General features: G+C 40.7%; 1 protein-coding gene across 1 annotated transcript; it reads left to right on the top strand.

Moving 5' to 3' along the window:
* The first annotated feature begins 10,465 nt into the window (after nt 1–10,465).
* Nucleotides 10,466–20,061, top strand: LOC127612770 (voltage-dependent calcium channel gamma-4 subunit-like). Its single transcript, XM_052083564.1, has 4 exons — nt 10,466–10,829; nt 16,294–16,377; nt 17,235–17,375; nt 17,798–20,061. Exons 1-4 carry the CDS (start codon nt 10,607–10,609, stop codon nt 18,313–18,315), a joined length of 966 nt encoding a protein of 321 aa, XP_051939524.1. The 5' UTR covers nt 10,466–10,606; the 3' UTR covers nt 18,316–20,061.
* The last annotated feature ends 1,073 nt before the right edge of the window (nt 20,062–21,134 follow it).

Genomic DNA, 21,134 nt, shown 5'->3' with positions numbered 1-21,134 from the left:
GTTCCATGTTAAAGACAAAGCTTCAAATGATGAAGCTTTCACTGCAGACAATAGATTTCCTAGGACACAAGATAGAAGAGCTTGTTCGGATTTGATATGAGGGGGCAAGTTCTTTTGTGGGTTGCCCATCTTGCCCTTGCGTATAACCAGCCCACAGTTATACCCAACCACTATGAGCTGTGGGAAATGACATCCATCCATTTTCCGATCCGACAGGGGTCATGGGGGATGCTGGGCCCTATCTGAACCAGTTGTCAGCCAATCGCACGGCACGCAGAGACGAACGACCATCCGCTCTCGCACTCACATACATCTAGGGACAATTTAGAGTATCCAATCAGCCTGCCATGCATGATTTTTGGAATGTGGGAGGAAACCGGAGTGTGCGAAGAAAACTCACGCAGGCCCGGGGAGAACATGCAAACTCCACACAGGAAGGCCAGAGCCGGGATCGAACCCATAACCTCTGCACTGTGAGGTCAACACGCTAAACAGTGGACCGCCGGGGAATTATATGAATTCACTTAATTGATCTGAAAACTTACTACACATACAGTGGTGCCTTGAAATATGACTTTATTTAATTCAATGACCCTGCTTGCAACTGAAGAGACGTATATAGTATCTCAACTAAGCTTTCCCCACTGAAATGAATGCAAATGCCATCCTAGAAAAATATTTCATACAGGCCACCAGGTGGCAGTATAATACTGTATAGTCATGCAGACTCAAACGAAGGAGTGGGCCTCCTTCTGTTTCTGCTCTTATAGGTGACTCAGTAAAATGCTGTAATTGATATATTCCAGAAAGGATTATAAATGTGTGAGTATTATTTTGGATTGCCTTTATATTATCTGTCTAAATGTGTTGCTCTGCCATTTATATTAAAACACGCATTCTTCTAGCATGTCGCCGAAGTTTTGCATTGCTTGTTAGCATTCAATTTAGCAGACGTTGCGAAATGTTTAATTACACAACATGTCATTCTCTTTGTTTTACTTTTAGTGTGACCGTAAACTTGAACAACCTGAAGCGTTTTTGATGAGTTGCTGCTGCTGGTCGTGAAGTGAGGTGAAGTGTATTAACTGCCATTATAACAGCGCTGGCATCTCAAATTTGCACCGACAAATCAAAGCAAAACATTGTCCCGGTGATTACTTGAAGCTAAAAAACGTGCAAGTCGGTTTCCTCAAGCCATCACTGTAATATGACTTCATTCGTTTATGTATTCTATCTTCTGCGAAAAGGCAGAAAGTAAAAGTAACCTGTTGCCATTTCCCCAGCAGCAGCCTTGTGTTCAACTAAACAGGCTCCGATTCGTATTACATAAGTCATGTAAATGTGTGAATTACGTGAGACGACTTTCAACATAACTTTTGCGACATTGCGTCTGGTGGTGCCGTTTTTCAGTTAAAGTTGGAAAACTTTGGTCTAGAAAGGAAGCTGTGAGCCATCCATCAGGTGTCTCAGGCGTAAGCAGTCATGAATGGCACACGTCCAGCAGGTTGAATGCGACGTCAAGACACCAGATGGAAGCATTTCGTCTACAGCATGAACTGATTGCCTGATGGCCGCCCAACTGAGAAGTTTCAGCTCTTGACGTGATGAACTGGCACATTCCCACAGTGATTGCTCCCATCAAAAGGCTGCAACCTCACTGGCGTTATTCAGAAATACACACGGGCTGATTGGCTTTCATGTGAGCTATTTTGTCTGACAATCTTACTGGACTACAATAGAATAGATGAGAAAAAAAAATCTGTGATGTCTTGATGTTGTTTCACTTGGTATGAGTTCTTGTTCAACTTGGTTATTGTTTTCCTCTTGACTGAGTCACATCAATTAGCTCACACATAAGAAAGTGCAATTAAAAAAATAAGTGAGCCATTTGCTTCTATTGATAATCAATATGGCATTTAAACACAAACATTGGCAAGAAGATTAATCTTCAGAATCAATATTGGCCAAGTAATGTTGGTTTCAGTCGTTCTAGAACTGCAGTAAACATTCCACTTTGACAAAATATACATTGAGAAGTCCTGAATCGGGACATAAACACATGGGTTCAGATTACAGGACAGACAGTGAGCATTGTTGATCAAAAGGTAGTTGTGCAAATAACACACAGAGTCCTCGAGGACCTGAATATGTCTGGTTGTGTGAAATACTGGTTAACAATACTTATGCAAAAAGGTCATTTCGTGCAAGCTAGAGTGCAATTAATAACAATAATTTTGAGCACCGCAGCCTACGAGTCCACCCAGTCATTTTCCAAATTAAAATGTCAATCAGTTAGAAACCCTCCCACTATTTTGTGAATAATCCTAGATAAATAAAGAGAAAAAAAAAGGAGTAGGCGGCCCAAAGGCAACATGTTTTCTCTCCCCTATATATGAATGAAAACCAAAGCCAGACAAGCAAGATCCGATTTCCTCAAAGGGGTGTTCCTAACAAGCACCAGGGCAAAACTTTCTTGTTTCAACTCATTACCAGTGCAAATTGTACTCTGCAGAGTTTGCTGCTTTGTTTTATCTGCTCTAATGGAGCTACCTTGTGTGTTATATTTAAGAAAACAACCCCACAGCGTTATATGAGGAATTAATGATGCAGAGCAAGAAAACATACAAATCTGATTGTACCTGACAACAACAACAAAAAATTCCCTAAAAGATATTGCTCAACAAGCCACAAGATCAATAAAAGGCATGGAAATGGCTCAATCGGTCTTTTAAATGAAACGATGAGGCGTTGCCAATTCAATGATCCTAAAATTCATCTGTGCTATACACTAGTAAGATGATTGTTTTACATGCTTTTAAGTGTTCCAAACCACCTCAGGCCCTTCCCACTTGCTGCCACTGACCTCCCTCGAAACATTTGACAGGAGGGAAGATGACTGCGGTCCTGGATACGGCAGCAACACATTGGCTGGATTTATTTATTTATTTTGCGTGAGACTTATTGGATCTGTCGATAGCAATCACACTTGGCAAAAAATCTTTAATTTGCCTTGCAAGCAGCACCTTCTGCAATCAGCAGTGAATGCTCTGAAAAAAAAGAAAATTGTTGGCCTTTATTGTGAACTCATACACGTCTTCTGGAGGTCATGTGGTATTAAAAGCCAAGAAGTCGTAGTACTAATACTTGCAGAATGTGTTTTGCCGTTGTCCTGCTAAAATAAGCAGGGGCGTCCCTGAATAAGACAATGGTTGGATGTCGGCATGTTTCTCCGAAACCTGTATGTACCTTTCACCATTAATGGTGCCTTCAAGGATGTTTAAGTTACTGATGCCATTGGCACAAACATGGCACACAGTTGGTTACATGGCGTACCGTCACACAGAGAAACCTCTACGGACCGTCTTCTCTCCGCTGAGTGGCTGTCCCCGACAAGGGATGGACTGAAATACTGACGGAAACAGTGGCCGAATGCAAATTCTGCTTGTTTTTCTAGAAGTGCCCTCTTAACCCTCGTAGTGCACCGCTTGCGATAAATGTGAAATGATGTCTTTGAATCAAAGGCAAAGGCATTCAGAAAAACACGAGAGAGCTGAAACTTATGGAGGGGTTCTAAAATGGCCTAAATTTCATGACGTCACTGGCTGATAATTCTCAGGCATTGCAGCAATAATAAAAAAACGTTTTGATACCTTAATCTTCACAATTTACATATTTTGCACCATAGAGACCCATTATAATTCATATTTTTGAATGCATCGTAAACCTAATGTGTATACATGCATTTCACACGATTTTTACGTCAATCGCTTTGTTTTCGCTTGGACAGACGTAAGCATGCCACATTGTTGGGTTGAGGTCATTCAAATTTTGCAACTTTAGGTGGCGTCAGAGGATCGCAAATGAGTTTGCCTTTTTGCAGGAGGCTTCAAACCAATGCATTTTACATGAACACGTCCGGTCGGGATTGTTAGTAGGGCTTGGTTGGGACCTCCAGACACAATTTTTTTTCCCTTTTGCAAAAAATAAAGAATAAAAAATCTCAAAGAACTAATAAAAACTATATATGTATGGATAGCACAGATGCCTCTGAACATTTTGAGTGTTTGAAAAAAAATGTTTTTATAACACAAAATACATCATTACAAAAATTGTACAATGCGTAACTTAAGGCCTTTTTAATTTGGAGCACACAAGGGTTTTAAAGTCCAGCTAACCATCAACACCGATGAGGTCAAATTATGTAGAAAATGGATGAATTGACTTTTTGGTTTGTAGCTATGAGGTTATGTCGTCTGGTTCAGATGTCACACTCGTCATGTCATGGATATTTCAAGCAATACCTTGCCCTCAACGCCACATACACTTTCATTTCGGTATCTGTTTAGAATATTGCAAAAGCACATACACGGAGACCGTTGCATACTCCAGGCTGTGATACAACAGCTTGTATATGACAGCCTGCGGCCAGAGTCTGTGTTTGCTTTCCCTCAATCCAATTTCTCTCAATTTCCTTCTTTATCCCTTGTGTCTGCCGCAGGCTTCTTCTGCGTATACATCACAGACTCCGTCTCCATGCGTTAATCCTGCACCCGGAGAACTGGGATATGAAGTGCAATCTACATGCAGTGCTCACGTTCTTTCTTTCTTCTCATGTACAGGTTTAAAAAAAAAAAAAAATATATATATATATATATATACTTAAACCGATTTTTAAAATAAATAAATCAAACTCATCATTTTCTAAAAACTAACAAACCCTGTTTAAAAACTAATTAGAACCAAATCAATTAAAAAATCAAAGTGGTGTGCTTATTTCACAATCGGCATCACTCTGCTGCCCCTCCCCCCCAACCTCACATCACCACCACCACATGAGAGCAGTAGGGCTCCATTCTAATACCGGGTAATAGTTGTACCTTTCATAAAATTCTGATAGCGATCAAGAAGCGTGAGGCTCATATTAAAAAAAGAAATCAATTTCCTGTTAATTTTCTTCTTTTTTTTTCAATACAGTACTCTACAACAACGAATAAGATAACCATATCATAGTTCACACGACAGTATGGTATTTACTTCTGCATCATTCTAGGCGTTTTCAGCGTAATCTGTGAAAAGTGCTCCCTCTAAGTAGATAACTACTCAGGTAAAAAGTTGGAATAACAACAAACTATTTTTGAGAATATGATGTGTTGATTTCTTAGTATAATAATAAAAAACAACATTTTTGGGTCATTACCTTACTCTATAATTTTATATTGAAAAAAATAATAGCTTTGGAAAACCCTTAAGTGTTTTTAATATGAGGTATGAGTCGTTGGGGTTTGCAGAAAATAGACTTTTGACTGTTCACCTAATGACCCCCCCCCCCCCCCCCCCCCCACTCCCCCAACGTAAATGGTCTATTGCCACCAAAATGTAATCCAGCCGCAAGGTCTTCTCTGCTCCCGGTGATGTGCTGTTATTATTTTAGTTTTTGTATTGTATTGCTGGTTTATATCATTACGACGTGACAGTGGCGGTATTGCGAGGTGAAGTTAAGAGGTTCAGTGAGGTGGGTCCCCACTAAAGCACCAGATACTGAATCCACAGTCCTCCATTGTCCTAAACTTTTGTTTCATGTCAGTGTGAGCAATTCACATCCTGCATTTACCGTGTGTTCTAACTCCTCTGATCGTGTGCAATTGTACTCAAGTTGACCAACACAACACACACAATGAGCTCATCAGTGACAAATGAGTCAGTCTCCTTCCTCAAACCAGATGTCTCTTGTAGTACCATGAGTGACCTACAAGAGGCAGCATAGTGCCACAGGGCATGGAGAAGAGGCTAGGATAATCTGCTGGTCTGGCTACTACATTACTATTGCAAACTCACCACCCGTTCATTTTTGAGTGAAAGACTTGGGAGACACGGCATACGGATTCTAAAATCAATGAACAAATTTAACATTTACAATTGTTGCCCTGAGCACCTTCGAAGCAATCAGTCAGGGGGAAAAAAATCACTGTCAAGATAATTATTATGGAGTTAGGATATTTGTTTTGAGATAACCAAATATTCTGGAGTTTGCTGACTTGAATCAGCCTGACTTTTCAGCCTGAATATTGGTTTATTTGTATCACACGTACAACTTAAATCTAAAGTACACCTGCTTTCTGAGAAAATATAGCAACTTATAAAGGAAACCACGACTTTGTAAGTGGATGTACTTTCGATGCTATTAAGGATCGCCTGAAGAAAACACGGCACCATCGGTGTCAACGCTCTTATGTACTTTTATAGTGCTATTTATTACATACAGCACACACACAATGGCACCGTGGGTGTCAGGAAGCACCCTGCCAGGCAAGTTGAATCATCAATTGCACTTTCTAGGAGCATGTCATAGGAGGAGGATACTTGCTACGAGTTCCAAACCTTTATTTGCTTGTTTAAGATCAACCTTATGTCGAGTATTTGCATATCCAAAGCTTCAATTTGCCTTCATCTGATGTTAATTGCCATCTTCCCCGTTTACTCTGCAATTTAGCTTTAACAAGCCTGAATTTTCACAAAATCTTTCTAAAGCAAAATACCACTCACTTCTCTGAGAGGGTTTTTTTTTTTTTAAATTTTCCATTCGAACAGCCTGAGCCCCTTGGTTCATTCTGTACACCCGGAGGTTTTGGAGCAATTAATATATTGAGTCAACGTTTGAATTATTTTTAAAAAAGTTGACGCACGGTGCTTAGACGGGTCACACAAATCGCATCTGCAAGCACAAGAATGCAGTACAGATCACAATCATGCATCGGTGTGTGGATGCAAAACAATTTTCTTCAGCTAAACTCAGGCAAAGCTGAAATCGTCGTCGGCGCCTCATAGAAACAACAAAGAAAACGTGTTCGTTTTGTCTTCTACGTTCTCCCTTTCATAATTTAGCTGCTGTAAATGGTGAATTTCTCCATTGTGAGACAAATAAAGGTTGAGACTCTCTCCTAAAATGTAACAGTGAAGTTTGCTGTGGTAATATTGGACACACATTGGAATTGTAATAGCCATATTAAATCAATAATATCCACATATTTTTACCATCTTAAAAACGTGGCTAAAATCAAAGGAATGGTATCTAAACCTTTCTTAGCGAAATGAATCCATGCATTTGCTTTCATCTGGTTGGTTACTGCTCACTGGGCTCTCCAACTGAGATGCAATACATTCAGATTAGAACCAGGAAATATGAGCATATTAGCTCACTGCTCAGGTCTCTGCACCGGCTTCCTGTCACAAAGAGAATAGACTACAATAAGTCTCTTCATGGTTAATGATGTGCTCTACAAATAAACTTTGCCTTGCTTTGATAAGATAAGATAAGATATCCTTTATTCGTCCCACACTGGGCTAATGTCGCTTATTCATGCAGATAAGATAAGATAAGATAAGATAAGATAACTGTTATTTGTCCCAGAGAGATAGTGTGACATCATCTAATTCAACAATTATTTCAATAACGAAGAGAAAAGCAATGCACACAGCGATGGCGACCGCAACCGGATGATTGTCACCGGACCAAAATAAAAAGATAGAAAAGATGGTTTGGGTTGAAAATTTAGAGGTCAACAATTACACTGGAAACAAAAATGACATACGGGGGTAGCGTACTGAACTAAATTCGTCGATGGATTACCACTGAGTGCCTCAAGTGATGCAACTTCCAAAGTATACTAGAGGATGGCCGTGTCCTTTTTAGACCTAGCAGAGTCATATCGGTTTAATCCTTGGCAAGATGGAAGCTGTGAGACGACACACCGTGTTCCCTTAAATCCAACCGCATAGCAAGGCTGCTTGCTAACCTTTTTCAGGATTGAGGTGTTAAAACTAGTTCAAGATGAAAATAGAAATACCGGTACATTAAAGTCCTCTGATCAAACTAAATCCCTTTCCGACATGATCTGTTTGGATCTAGAAATAACTCCCCACCCCCCGCCCACCCAACCTTACACATACACACCATCATCATCAATCATTGGAATCAAAATAAACAGTTCCCAAGGATAACCCATTGGCCTCGTAAATCCTATAGCAAGTCTTCAGGCCATTTTCAACATTCTCAACTATCAAACAAGAGCACACCCATCTGGCGGGGGGTCTATTATAACCCTACAGAAGGTACTTTGCTGCATATAATAATAAAATATATAATATAATAAGATATATATTATCCATTTTGTATTTATATTGCACTTAACTAAACGGTGTTTGTTTGTTTTTTTCTTCTTTCTGCCCACATTCTTGCTGCTGGAGGCTGTAAATTTATCTTATCTTATCTTATCTTATATTTTTGAGGATTGTCTACCTACTGTCCTACAGTCACACAGGATGCAATTTAAGTATCCTTGATTCCATTGCGGTAAACGGATGTTTGATTTAGCTTATCAGTATCAAGGTTGATAGATTGATAATCAATCTGAATATATGGAGTGAAATACAAATGTGTGGAAATGGCAGTAAGGCAAAACTATTTAATATACACCACAGAGTTCACTTGAACAAAATGGAGCGGCCACCATGTAGCTCCGCCTCTGTCCATCAGAGCTAAAGACACATGCAGTTGATCCATTGGATGTCTGCCAAGAAATTCAATGGGTTTTTTTGTACAACTTTCATTTTCCTTTGCCCAATTACATGATTACATACAATACTGTACAACTAAATTATAAGATTTTATTTGCACCTGCCTGATTAACTCTTGTGCCTTCCATATTCGTATACCTTCTCGTTTAATCTTCTTACCCGCTCTCACATTTGAAGAGGATTTAAGTGCTGACGTTTTATTCCAAAAAAAATCTCTATATGGAATTGCTCTTTGGACAAAATGCAAATGCAGTTTTTTTTTTTTTTTGCATATACTGCCTCTCATACATCTCCAAAGGCTTGAGGCACTCGTTTTTCCTAATCCTTACCTCACTCCTTTCCTTCACTCTTGATCAAATAGGTCAGTCGACTAAAAGACACAATTTTTCCATCTTTGAAAAGGTGCAGGGAGGGATTTACACCCTGGAGTGACCGGATGGAGTCCCCTGTTGCGACAGTTGCTTCTCAGACTCTAACCCTGCAGGATATCTTTGCCTTCATTTTATCAGCAAGCAAAAGAAGGAAAACAAAACAAAACATGAAACAGAAAAAGGCACAAGCAAGCCTGCTAAAGCGAGTCAGCTTGACGAGTAGTCCATTAAAAAAGACCACCAAAAAAAACATGTGTTAGATTTATTAGTTTTAGTCATCATACATTCGCTTATGCCTGACCCGATAAATTGACTATGCCTGCAATGAAGAACGCTTCTGCTTTTCATAAAGATATGTTCTTTATTATGTACTCACATTTTATCCATGATATACTCACTTTTATAATCCATGATATACTCACTTTTATAATCAAGAATGCTTGGTGCACTGTGTGGAAGTTTAGGGACACAACCACCTTTCCGAGGATGTGGTTGGGAAGAGATAAGTGTTAAGACTAAACAGTGAGCAAGGGTGAACAGTGAATGGAGCCATCAACACCAGCTGCGGCGTGATGTTTTTGTGACAATTGCACACATGTACATAATTTTGCACTCCCATACACACACATAGTCAAACAAGTTCAGTGTGTGTTCAACAGCCCCCACCCTTTAGGTTGGACACACCTATTTAGTAGCTTTCCCAATAAATGAGGAGGTGAAGGGGGAGATTGTTAGGGTTACGTGCCGAGAACTGAAACCGAACGCTTCTCCTCGTTCCCTCCTCGTATCAGAATCGAGTCTCCTGTCTCCTCCTTTTGTTTATTCCTGAGTGTCAAATTGGACAAACCTGACAACGTGTCAAATATGAAATTGAGTCTTACTTTTTATTTCTGAAAGAAATTCTTCACCCAGCTTAAAACAGCAGGTTCTTAGTCATGAATCTAATTTTCTCTTTAAATGTCATTTTTCTTCCCTTTTGTCTTTTTTTTTTTAAATCAGTCACATATACACGTTGAAATTGTTGTAGGGTAGAGGTCACCAATCTTTTTGAGAATGAGAGCTACTTCACGTGTCCTGATTGTGTGAAGGGCTACCAAAGTGATACACATCTGAAATAACATTTGCACAAATTATGATTAATAGTATGTGTTATTTTTAATACTTTATGATTTTAATTTTCAGGCTGTGATTATCTGAAAGATGTCCCGCAATACTGCCAGTGTTTGCATTTTGAAATCATAATTTCTACGAGCAAATCACAATACAAGCACTGGCGGGCTATTGGTGTGGCGGCCCCTGTTGTAGGGAGACTTTTTTTTTCTCTTCTTCTGCTCAGCTCTTCTCTCATTGGCTGCATGTGACTGACGTCTAGCTGGGTCTGGATTCTGTGTCTTGCACTTCCAAACAAGGCAGCTGTGGTCTTCTGAGAGGTTTTTTTTTTTTTTTTTTGATGGGTTCCTCCAGTGTTCCACCTGGATAAGCCACCAGCCAAATACAAATTTGAAGGCAGGATGGCCGTGCTCAGTCTACCCTTTGTCATCTTTTACTGAAGTTTGGATGGACAAGGAGCACAAAGTTGACACCTGACTTGATGGGAGAGCAAGTGGTGACGATGGTGGCGGACTTTTGTTGAACGCTATTTACACGCATGATGCGCGGCCATGGCGTGGTGTGACCGCGGGCTCCAGACTCTCTTGGCCGTCGCGGGCGCCTTCGCCGCATTCAGCCTCATGAGCATCGCCATCGGCACTGACTACTGGCTCTACTCTCGGGCGTACATCTGCAACGCCACTAACGCCAGCGCGGACGAAAGCCACGCGCAGAGCAAGAAAGTCAAAGGCGACCTGACGCACTCTGGACTGTGGAGGATATGCTGCATAGAAGGTAAAAAAAAAAACACCAACAACTTTTTGTGCACGGAGCGATGAGATTGTGTGCGACATGGGCGGGATGCGCGTGCATTGAAGGCAACGTCTTGCTTGTTGCGCACAAAGCACCCTTGCTACAGTCCATTCAACGAGTATTCAACTAGTATCTGGTCTTAAAGATGCGATGTCGTCAAGTCAAGTCAACAGTATTTATAGAGCACTTTTCAAACAGCCATCGCTGCATACAAAGTGCTGTGCATGGAGCAATTTAACATGTACAATAAACAATAAGACAAATCGGTAATAAAGGCGTCGTTACGAGCTAACTCCCTCCATGTAAAGTATTTGCTTTAGGTTGAATCGGAGTTCAATCAAATACAGTCAAGCGTTAGGCGACAAGCCAGCCACGTCATTTTGGGGATGTTAGAGATGCCAAAATTAAGCCATACGCCGAAAAAAGTTAAAAGGTGAGTAATTTGGTGTCATTATTTTCGTCCTAGTCATTATGACAGCTGTGACTAATATTTTGTAGGCCTCAGTTAGTTGCATGAGAACCAAAACTATCATCATTATTACCGTTCTATACACCACACCAATGAGCATGTTAAATTAATGCCTCCCTGGCTGTGTCAGTCAAAAGCGAATATTATCATTGGAAAAAGGTACATGTGCAACAGTGCTTTAATTGGACTTGCAAATGTGGCCATAATATTGGTCAGTTCATCCTATATAATGATACTGAATAATATAATGATCAAATCTAACATTATACATATTTTTTTTTAAGTCACTGTGATGGATAAAAATGGACATCGGTAAATATGGTGTCTTGGCTGGGCCGCTAATATTATAAGCCAATTATGTGGGTGAGCAGAAGCTGCCATGGTGACATCATATGACAATCTTACGGCTTTAAGATCCAAAGCAAATTTCAGATCCAAGTAAACTTCCTTACAACTGCTGTTATTGATCATGTTTCATAAAAAACATTGTTTTTCAAATACATAACAAAATGAGCGACACCATTTGGTAATTGGATGCAGTTGCATTGTATTTGGCTTCCACTCTTACTGGAATTGGATGAAAAATGTAGACCCATCTTCAAATTCAAAGAGGCATTTCCTCTCTCATGCTTCCTAACGCTGAGCGGAATTTAAGTGACAGCACTTCGGAGAGCACGCCACACTTAAAGCATCTGTCTGCCTTTTTTTTTCTGTATGTTTACTAGCTCCCATCTTTGAAGAGGTGTCTCTTATACACACAAACACACACTGATCACAGCTACAGAGAAATGAAAACAGAAATTTGGATCCTACTGAGTGGATGCGGTTACCTCAAACAACCGTGCAATCATGATAAACTTCGTTGTGATGAATACACACTAGCGGAACCTACCACAAATATTTATGCTCCATTTGTTGTCTTATACAAAGGGATTGACAGTGGCTAGAATTTGCCCATATCATGTATCACATCTTTTATTTTATTCATTTCTTTTTAATCTATGACAGGTGGGTAAAGAAAGGATGCTTTGTACTGTTACAGTTAATTGTATTGAGTTGGGGCGAATGAAGTAGATAAATAAAGCCAGAGTCTGAGGGCACCCTGGCTACTCATGTCGAAGCAATAAGGCTTGCCCCCATGTGGCAAACACATCTTTATGAAGGAGGAGGATTTTCATGATGTGAGGGCGCAGAGTGTTGCAACTGCAAACATTTATTGAGACTGGGTTGAAAGCAGAAGCCTCCCTTTGCCTACCAGGAGCGATAATAACCTCCATATATTTTGGTACGAACACTTTTCACGGAATATATTTCCACTTTGCATCAGTTCATTTTAGATGAGCTGAAGCCCAGAGTAGCCGGCGGTGTATCTGGGTGCTGTTGATAAATAGCTTCTGCTTTGCGTAGTAGAGTTTGAAGTTGCACTTCTGGAGTTAGCACTGAACTGTGGTTTTACAAAGTGTTCCCGAGTCCATGTGGTGATGATGTCCTTGACACATTGATGTCGGTTTTTGATGCCCTAGGGATCAAAGTTCATGGGCATTCAATGTTGATTTCTGGCCTGGCCGCTTACATGCAGTGATTTCTCCAGATCCTCAGAACCTTTTGTTGATATTATGGACCATAGATGATGAAATCCCGAATCTTTTTGCAATTGTACGTTGAGGAAAACTGTCCTGAAACTTTTGGACCATTTTCTCACGCAGTTGGTCACACAGAGGTGAGCCTCGCCCCATCTTTGCTCGTGAATGGCTGCGCAATTCAAGGAAGCTCCGTTTATTCCCAATCATGGCGTCCAACTGTTCACCTGTGGGATGTTCCAAACAGGTGTTTGATGAGCATTCCTCAACTTTCTCAGTGGTTTTTTTTTTTCTACCTGTCGAAGCTTTTTTTGGGAATGTGTAGCAGCCCTAAAATTCGAAGTTCATGAGTATATGCTAAAAACAATAATTTTTATCAGTTTGAATATATTGTATTTGTCAAGTCAAGTCAACAGTATTTATAGAGCACTTTCAAACAGCCATCGCTGCATACAAAGTGCAGTACATGGAGCGATTTAACATGCACAATAAACAGTAAGACAAATCGGTAATAAAGGCGGTAGAAAGCACCAAGCAGTAAAATCATGCCGAGTCGAACGCCAAAGAATACAAGTGAGTTTTGAGGAGGCCTTTAAAGATGGGCAGCGAGGAGGCTTGCCGAATGTTCAGTGGGAGGTCGTTCCAGAGAGAGGGACCAGCAACAGAAAAGGCTCGATCCCCTCTGAGCCTCAGTTTAGTTCTTGGTACGTCTAGCAAAGACTGGTCCACAGACCTGAGGCGCCGGGCAGGTGTGTAGGGGCGGATGAGCTCAGAGAGGTAAGGTGGCGCGAGATTATTCAGAGATTTGAAAACAAAGAGGAGGATCTTGAAAATAACTCTAAAATGAATGGGGAGCCAGTGAAGGGATGCCAGAGTAGGAGTTATATGCTCCCTCTTACGAGTACCAGTCAAGAGACGAGCAGCGGCATTCTGGACCAGCTGAAGGCGCTTAATGGAGGACTGGCTGACTCCAAAGTAAAGGGCATTGCAGTAATCGAGCCGGGATGTGACAAAGGCATGAATTACTGTCTCAAAGTGTTCATGTGAGAGGAGAGGTTTTATTTTGGCCCTGCTGTCTAAGGTGTAAGAAGCTGGATTTAACAACGGCACCAATTTCCAGATTGAGTTTGAAATCACTGTCCAGTTTAAGGCCCAAGTTTGAGACAAGTTCCAGACAGGATAGGAGTGGCCCTAATGATAAGGCGTCTTTCTTGCTCAGTGGGACATAGATCTGGCAGTCATCTGCATAGCAGTGGAAGGGAATATCATGTTTCCTTAGGATGGAACCCAATGGGAGCAGATACATCAAGAACAGAGGCCCCAGAATTGAGCCCTGTGTATTTGTAGTGTATTAAGTGAAATAACGGTTGAACACGATTTGCAAATCATTGTATTCTCTTTTTTATGAATGGTTAACACAATGTCCCAACTTCATCTGAATTTTGTTTGGTTATGGGAGGAAAACTCAATTTTCTGCTCGCTAACAATTATTCAATGGATTTTCTATCACATGAGGAACAGAATTTGGACCCAGGAGGGAGACAGTACAGGGGAGTCACAAAAATACAAAGTAATAACTGAGAACAGGGCTTAATGCAGAAGGCATGGAAGAAAGCTTGACATTCTGACGTGTCACTGAGGCAACGTGAGCTTATAAATTCTCAGCGACATCAGGCCATGCCAAATCCTCTTTGACAAAATAAAGGTGACAACAAAAGGGACCGTAGCGACTGACAACATCAAGGACCAAACGCAAAACATGGTCCCAGCCAGTCACAACATTTTCATTCCTAATTTCTTGTGTATTGGTTATAATTACAGTGTGCAAGTGTACCTAATGAGGTGTCCACACAGATAGTCTTCATTGTGGATACTTGCCTCTTTTGCGGCAAGGCAAGTTGTGGCTGTGGTCATGGTGTCTGCAGGAACTTAATATCAGCCAGTGTAGTGTGTGTGTGTGTGTGTGTGTGTGTGTGTGTGTGTGTGTGTGTGTGTGTGTGTTTGTGTGTGTGTGTGCGCGCATGTGCGTGCGTGCATGCACGCAACCCATTAGTTAAGATGTCAAAGAAATCCTGTGAGAGGTCGAGCAAGAAATGTGATTCCGTTTTGCCGTGGGGAGGTTGTTGCCACAGTGACGTTATGCTGACTAATAAATGATGGGCTTGCCTCAAGGGAGACAAACCCCGAGATCCTCCTCCTCCTTACCCTTTTCTGCCACCATCCTGATGTTATTATTAACTCCGTGTTTTCCATTGTGTCGCATCCGTCTCGATTTCTTTCTTTCTTTCCCTGTTTTATTGTGACTATCGCTGGTCATTTTTTGCTGTTTGCTGGACCTTTTCGGAGGGCTCAGGTGGGAGAAAGATCCAATTATCCGGAAAAAAAAAGATCTTATAAATGTGCATGTACTCATCTATCCAAGTATATTTTAAATCTAACACAGTGACTTTTGTCCAACGCGGCTGTTTGGTAAACAAAAGAAAGAACAGAACAATATTTTGAAGTGATACTGATGAGCATGTCTTTCCAAAGATGGAGAATTGATGCTGAAAGTCAATGTGAACATTTAGCATTTGGGAAGTATATTCAGACAAAATAAGCCGTTAAAAGTGTGGAGCCGATGTCCCACCTTGAGTTTTGAGGAGTTCGGCAGCTGTTAAACAGAAGCCAATAATATGAGGTCCCGCCAATATGATGTCAGCGAGAGAGTAGAAATATAGTTTGATCAAATGAACTGTTTTGGTGTTTTCATAAATATACAGAAAACATTAGTGAGACATAAAATACAACTAAAGTGGGTGAAAACAGAATACTTTCCATAGTGGAGGGGAAAACCCCCATAAAAATTAGTTAAAAAATATGCAAATGAATGCAAATACTAAAAAAAGAGTTTACTACATGGTGCAAACAAACAACTGGTTCAAAGTAACAAAAGTCAAATTTCTCCAGAAAAGTCCCCGCTTGGTCTGGAATCATGTTCTTTGAAACCAAGATCAACTTGTCAGATGGGAAACGACAATTCTATAATCGGAACGCAACTGCTCCCGATCCAAAGCATATCACATCGTTGCGTCAAACATGGTGTGAGCAGCGATTTGGCATGAGGTTGTGTAGCTGACAATCGAAGATGCTTATTGGTTTCGTATTGAACAAGTGTCACAGGTAGCCAGATGAACTTTCCATATTCTGTTAAAAGTGGAGAAAAGTGTTTTTTTGTGTGTGTAAAGGCTTTGAAGAAGAGAAGGCGCCTGAGAGCTCCACAACTTTCGGGAACGCAGATCCTGAGTTGGCCGTCCTTAAAATGTGGGAGAGGTTAAACAGAGGAAAAGAGAATTTCTTGATTGCGTTCCATTTTACAACCGACAATATTTTCACTGTTTGTCATTGCCTCATGCAGGTATCCACAAAGGAAGCTGTTTTCGGATCAATCACTTCCCGGAGGATAATGACTACGACACAGACAGCTCAGAGTACATCCTACGTGAGTGTTTTGGACGTCATCTTCACATACTTCAATTCTTCGTCCTCTCCTTTGTCAAGTGCTGCCGATGGCTTTATCGCATGAGTCATGACGTTGCCATCCGGCCCCCTTTAAATCTGGGTGTCATGACACTAATTGGCTCAAAAGAGATGACGGCTGTGTTCGTGACTAATTGGCCTTTCTCAAATCACGTCATCTATGTGACACCCAATTAAATGTAAATATGGTTAAAAAAAAGGGCACCCAGACAAAAACTGGTGATCCACATCATTTTTCAGCTTACATTTGGTTTGTAGCCGAATGCTCCCAAGCAAGATTTTCCTATTATGTTGATTCATGGAAAGTTAATCAATCGAAAGAGTACCGAAAAAATATACATATATTACTTCTCGTACTGCATCTCCTTTGGCTACAGTACATTGCTTCATGGTTGAGATGCGGATTGACCTTATTTCCCTATAATTTCTCTTTATGCTTACAGTGCGTTTGTTTAAATATTCTTGGAATTATTTTTAGTATTGACAGTCACTAATGTTTGGATGCAAACGTGTCCCATATAATAAAAGGAAATTGGTAAAGTCATTGTAATGCTATGATACTAATGACATACCAGATATATTGCTGGAATGAATTTTCTTTAGTTATCCCCCAAAGAATCCTGTCCAACCACCTTGAGTCAACATTGACAATCATCGGCTGTAAGCACCGAAATGACTCAAAACAAATGATTAATTCTGCAACCTATGTTGTCCCCACCGAAGTTAAATGGTATTTACTATGAGTCACTCACATGGCACTTTCAATTAGGGACGTTCCTTTTATTTATTTATTTTTTCCTCACCATGTCACGTGGGCAGGTATCGTGCGAGCCTCCAGCCTCTTCCCCATCCTCAGCACCATCCTGCTGATGCTGGGCGGCCTGTGCGTTGGCGTCGGACGCATCTACAGCAGGAGGAACAACATCCTGCTCAGTGCTGGTATTCTCTTTGTGGCTGCAGGTAATGCCACGCATGAGGAAACCTTCAGTTATCTCTTTATTCGGTACAGTTTTTACATCGGATGTCTTTCGTGACATGACACAACCATCCCTTCAGCAGGGCTGCACTGACCAAAAAAAACCAAAATAAAAATTAGACCAATTTTGCATGCATCGTGGCTACCATGTAGCTTTGCTGCTGATGTTGCTTGGATTCTATATTGTAAATGGATTAACGGTGGGGCAGTCTCTTGAGGTAAAATAGAAAAAAATTATAATTAAATAGCATCGGACAGAATACGCCGGCCCATTGGACATCTGCCCTGTAAATCAGATGACCAATCCACCCCTGCACCTCAGTCAAGCAAGGTTATATACTTTCAGTCATGTCCCGATCCAGATTGTGGCAAGGTTTTGTAATTCGATGTTCGCCTGTCTCTCCAGGCCTGAGCAATATCATCGGCATCATTGTTTACATCTCCAGCAACGCCGGTGATCCCAGCGACAAGAAAGATGAGGACAAGAAGAACCAGTACAACTACGGCTGGTCCTTCTACTTTGGAGCCCTCTCGTTCATCGTGGCAGAATCAGTGGGGGTCCTCGCCGTCAACATATACATCGAGAAAAACAAAGAGACACGCGGCCGAGTCAGGCGCGACTTCATCAAATCTACCGCCTGCTCTTCTCCGTATGCGCGTATCCCGAGCTATCGCCGCAGACGGAGGCGCTCACGTTCCAGTTCCAGGTCGTCCGAGCCCTCCCCGGGAGGGCTAAAACGGGGGGGAGGTTTTGGCGGGGAGATGAGCTTGCAGGTGGGAGATATATCCCTCTACACTTTCCGCAGGGACCCTTTGAAAGTGGCGAGACAATACAGTCCTGAGAGTGACTCTGGCTTCTTACAGGTCCACAAAATCCAGAAAGATGTGAAAGATGGCGGCAACAGGAGGACCACACCTGTATGAGTGCTCTTGTTGGACTTTACAATAGGCTTGATAGGGACACACTAGGCATTACGTTGTTACATACTCCGTGTGTATATTTACAGTGAAGTGAAAAAGTATATGTCCTCTTCCCAAATATTTTTTTTTACACAGTTTTCCCAGTTCCAAAAATAACCCCTGATAAATGAAATCCGCAAAGGAGTCATCTTTATTTTTTACAAAATATGACGTACACAATACAAAACTGTATTGAATGAAATCGAAGATTTCGGTGGACTAACGGTAAAACAAAGACATGCCTCATTTGTCATTTGTGCCTTATTTCAGGATGAAAATTCACATTGTCCACAATCATTATCAGAGGTGAGCATGTTCATCCAATCATCCCGTGACAGTCAACTGGAAATCTGGGCTGACATGGGCTTGACTGACACAGTGTATGCTCAGCTTTAGGTAAAAAGAATCTAGATAGCTCAGAGCTCGACAGTAAATTCTTTTAACTGTTTTATGACATCCATCCATTTTCTAATCCGCTTATCCTCGTGAGGATTGCGGGCATGCTAGAGCCTATCCCAGCTGTTTTCAGGCAATAGGAGAGGGGTGCATCCTGAACTGGTTGCAAGCCAATCACAGGGCAGTCTTGAGACAATTAAAAAAATAAAAATAAAAAAAAATATATATATATAGTATATCAGTGCCATTTTCGAGTAGGAGATGGTGAAAACGCGGTTAATAGATGTTATAGTTGCTTGATAAAGCATGTTTCACCCGAAGCAAATGTATCAACAAAAGTGTTTACTTAAGCCACGATTTGTACGTTGCTTACTTTAACACAGCCGGTGCTATGCCCTTCTCCTCTTACAAGAACTTACATGCACAAAAAACCTACTGAATTCTTATTAGCGTTGGCTTTCTGCTTATTATGGGATCACAAAGTGTCAAATGTGCTAAACAGCTCTGAAACACTGCCACACACGTGCAACATGCTTTTTGTAAATATCGATGTATCTTTCTAATTATGAATGAGAAAGTGGCAGAATATGCCAGGGTGCATCCAAAGCATGTGTTAATTTATCTCAGCATAAATATGTATTGTTTGCTCAGGGACGGTATTAAGGACAAATTAATATTCATTGAAGTCCTAGAAAAAACAAGGATCTTCTACTTTGTTTACATTCATGCTTTTCACTGGACATCTACAATGTACACCCTAAGTGAATTTTAGTGTGTAAGACTATTTCCTCAGCTAAAAAAAATAAATAAATCCACATTCCTATTTCATTGCTGAATGCGCAGCCAACAAGAAAGTGCCACACCTCAGATAAATGCCTCCCTTTTCTCCCTCACTAAAAATCACATTGGTGGTTTTAATTACATTTGCTATGACTGAGATAAATGTACACAGCACTTGCAGAAAATACATGGCTTCTGTAAAACTGAAATGTATGGTGTTGAGCAAACACGGTTCAGAGAAGGACATTACTGTTTCATTAGCGCTGTTTGTTTGTAGCACTAACGGTCTCAGTCCACAGACGGCGGACGTGACTTCTTCTTCATGACCTGATTGTCAGCAATAGTTTGAAAGAGTGCTACTGACGCTTACAGGACACAATTGGAACAGCAAACACTGTTCCTTCATCGACCGAGTTTTACAGGTACATGAGTGGAAAGAAAATGAATAATATATTTAACGTAACAAATGTGTTTTTTTGGTGTAAAATAATATTAATTACAAAGCTTCTAATTTTAAAATTGAATCCCGCTACGAATATACAGTACAGTATTCTATTATACAGTATGTATTCTATTTCATATTCAATTATAATATATATTATTTGAATGGTCAATTCTCACTGTGGGGAGGAGGGGAGGCTATGCAGTTAAGTACATGGATGATTGCAGCCACAAGATGAACGAAATGCTGTATGTTGTATGATTGCTGTTGTTACCTAAACTGGACTGTTATCAAGAGGTATTATTTACATCAAGAGGTATTATTTACTAATTATTTACTATTTGTTATGAACAAGCTGTCTTGGTCCTCAGACAAAAAAAAAAAAAAAACCCAGACAAACAAAAAACGTCTTTTTGGCCAACCCAAGATTTCTGTTTTAATTGTATGTTTTACTGTAATGGTGTCATTGTTGCACGTTAGTTGTTTTGTTTGCACACTTGCAGACATTGTTGGTCAATATCAGTACAGTTTGTAATACAGTAAGTTTAATGCAGTGATGTCATTGGATTTTTTAAGAGCCATGTTTGTATTGACTCGATAGTTAAAATGTGGTTTAGTCAACATGTGGGAGATTCATTTTGGCATGTGCTATAGTTGAGATGCTATATCTGGTTAATGATGTAGGATTGCTATGCTGAGACGCTTGATGGCAGACAGTCGACCCAACAAGAGGTGTTAAAGTGAAAATGCACGAGTGGACTTAATGCTTGACCGAGCTGCTAACAGGCTGCTCAACGCTTCCTTGCCATGAGCTCGAGCAAAGCAAGTGTTGTGTGTGCGCATACGGCTATCTAGAAGATCACACGCTTCATTCTTGTTATTGGACACACTTGATTTGGCTTTATGGATTGAATAATTTGCCCAGTTTGGGATCAGTTAAACTGTGCCTCATCAACAAGTGTCATTGGTGAGTCTGCAAATTCTCAGCTCTCAAGTCACTGAGCCTTGATTTAGAATGGACTTATTTTGAGTCCGCGTGCGTGCATGTAACTTCCTAATGCCAAGCGGGTCTTATGATCTTGTTTCCCCAGTGCTGAATTTGGGCGTCTTCTCCCTTCTGTCCATCAGTCAAAGTTTTTCATTCAGTTTACTTCCATGGATCTGC

The sequence above is a fragment of the Hippocampus zosterae genome, chromosome 13, assembly GCF_025434085.1.
Source record: "Hippocampus zosterae strain Florida chromosome 13, ASM2543408v3, whole genome shotgun sequence".
Taxonomy (NCBI): Eukaryota; Metazoa; Chordata; class Actinopteri; order Syngnathiformes; family Syngnathidae; genus Hippocampus; species Hippocampus zosterae.
This window is presented reverse-complemented; position numbering and strand designations above follow the sequence as displayed.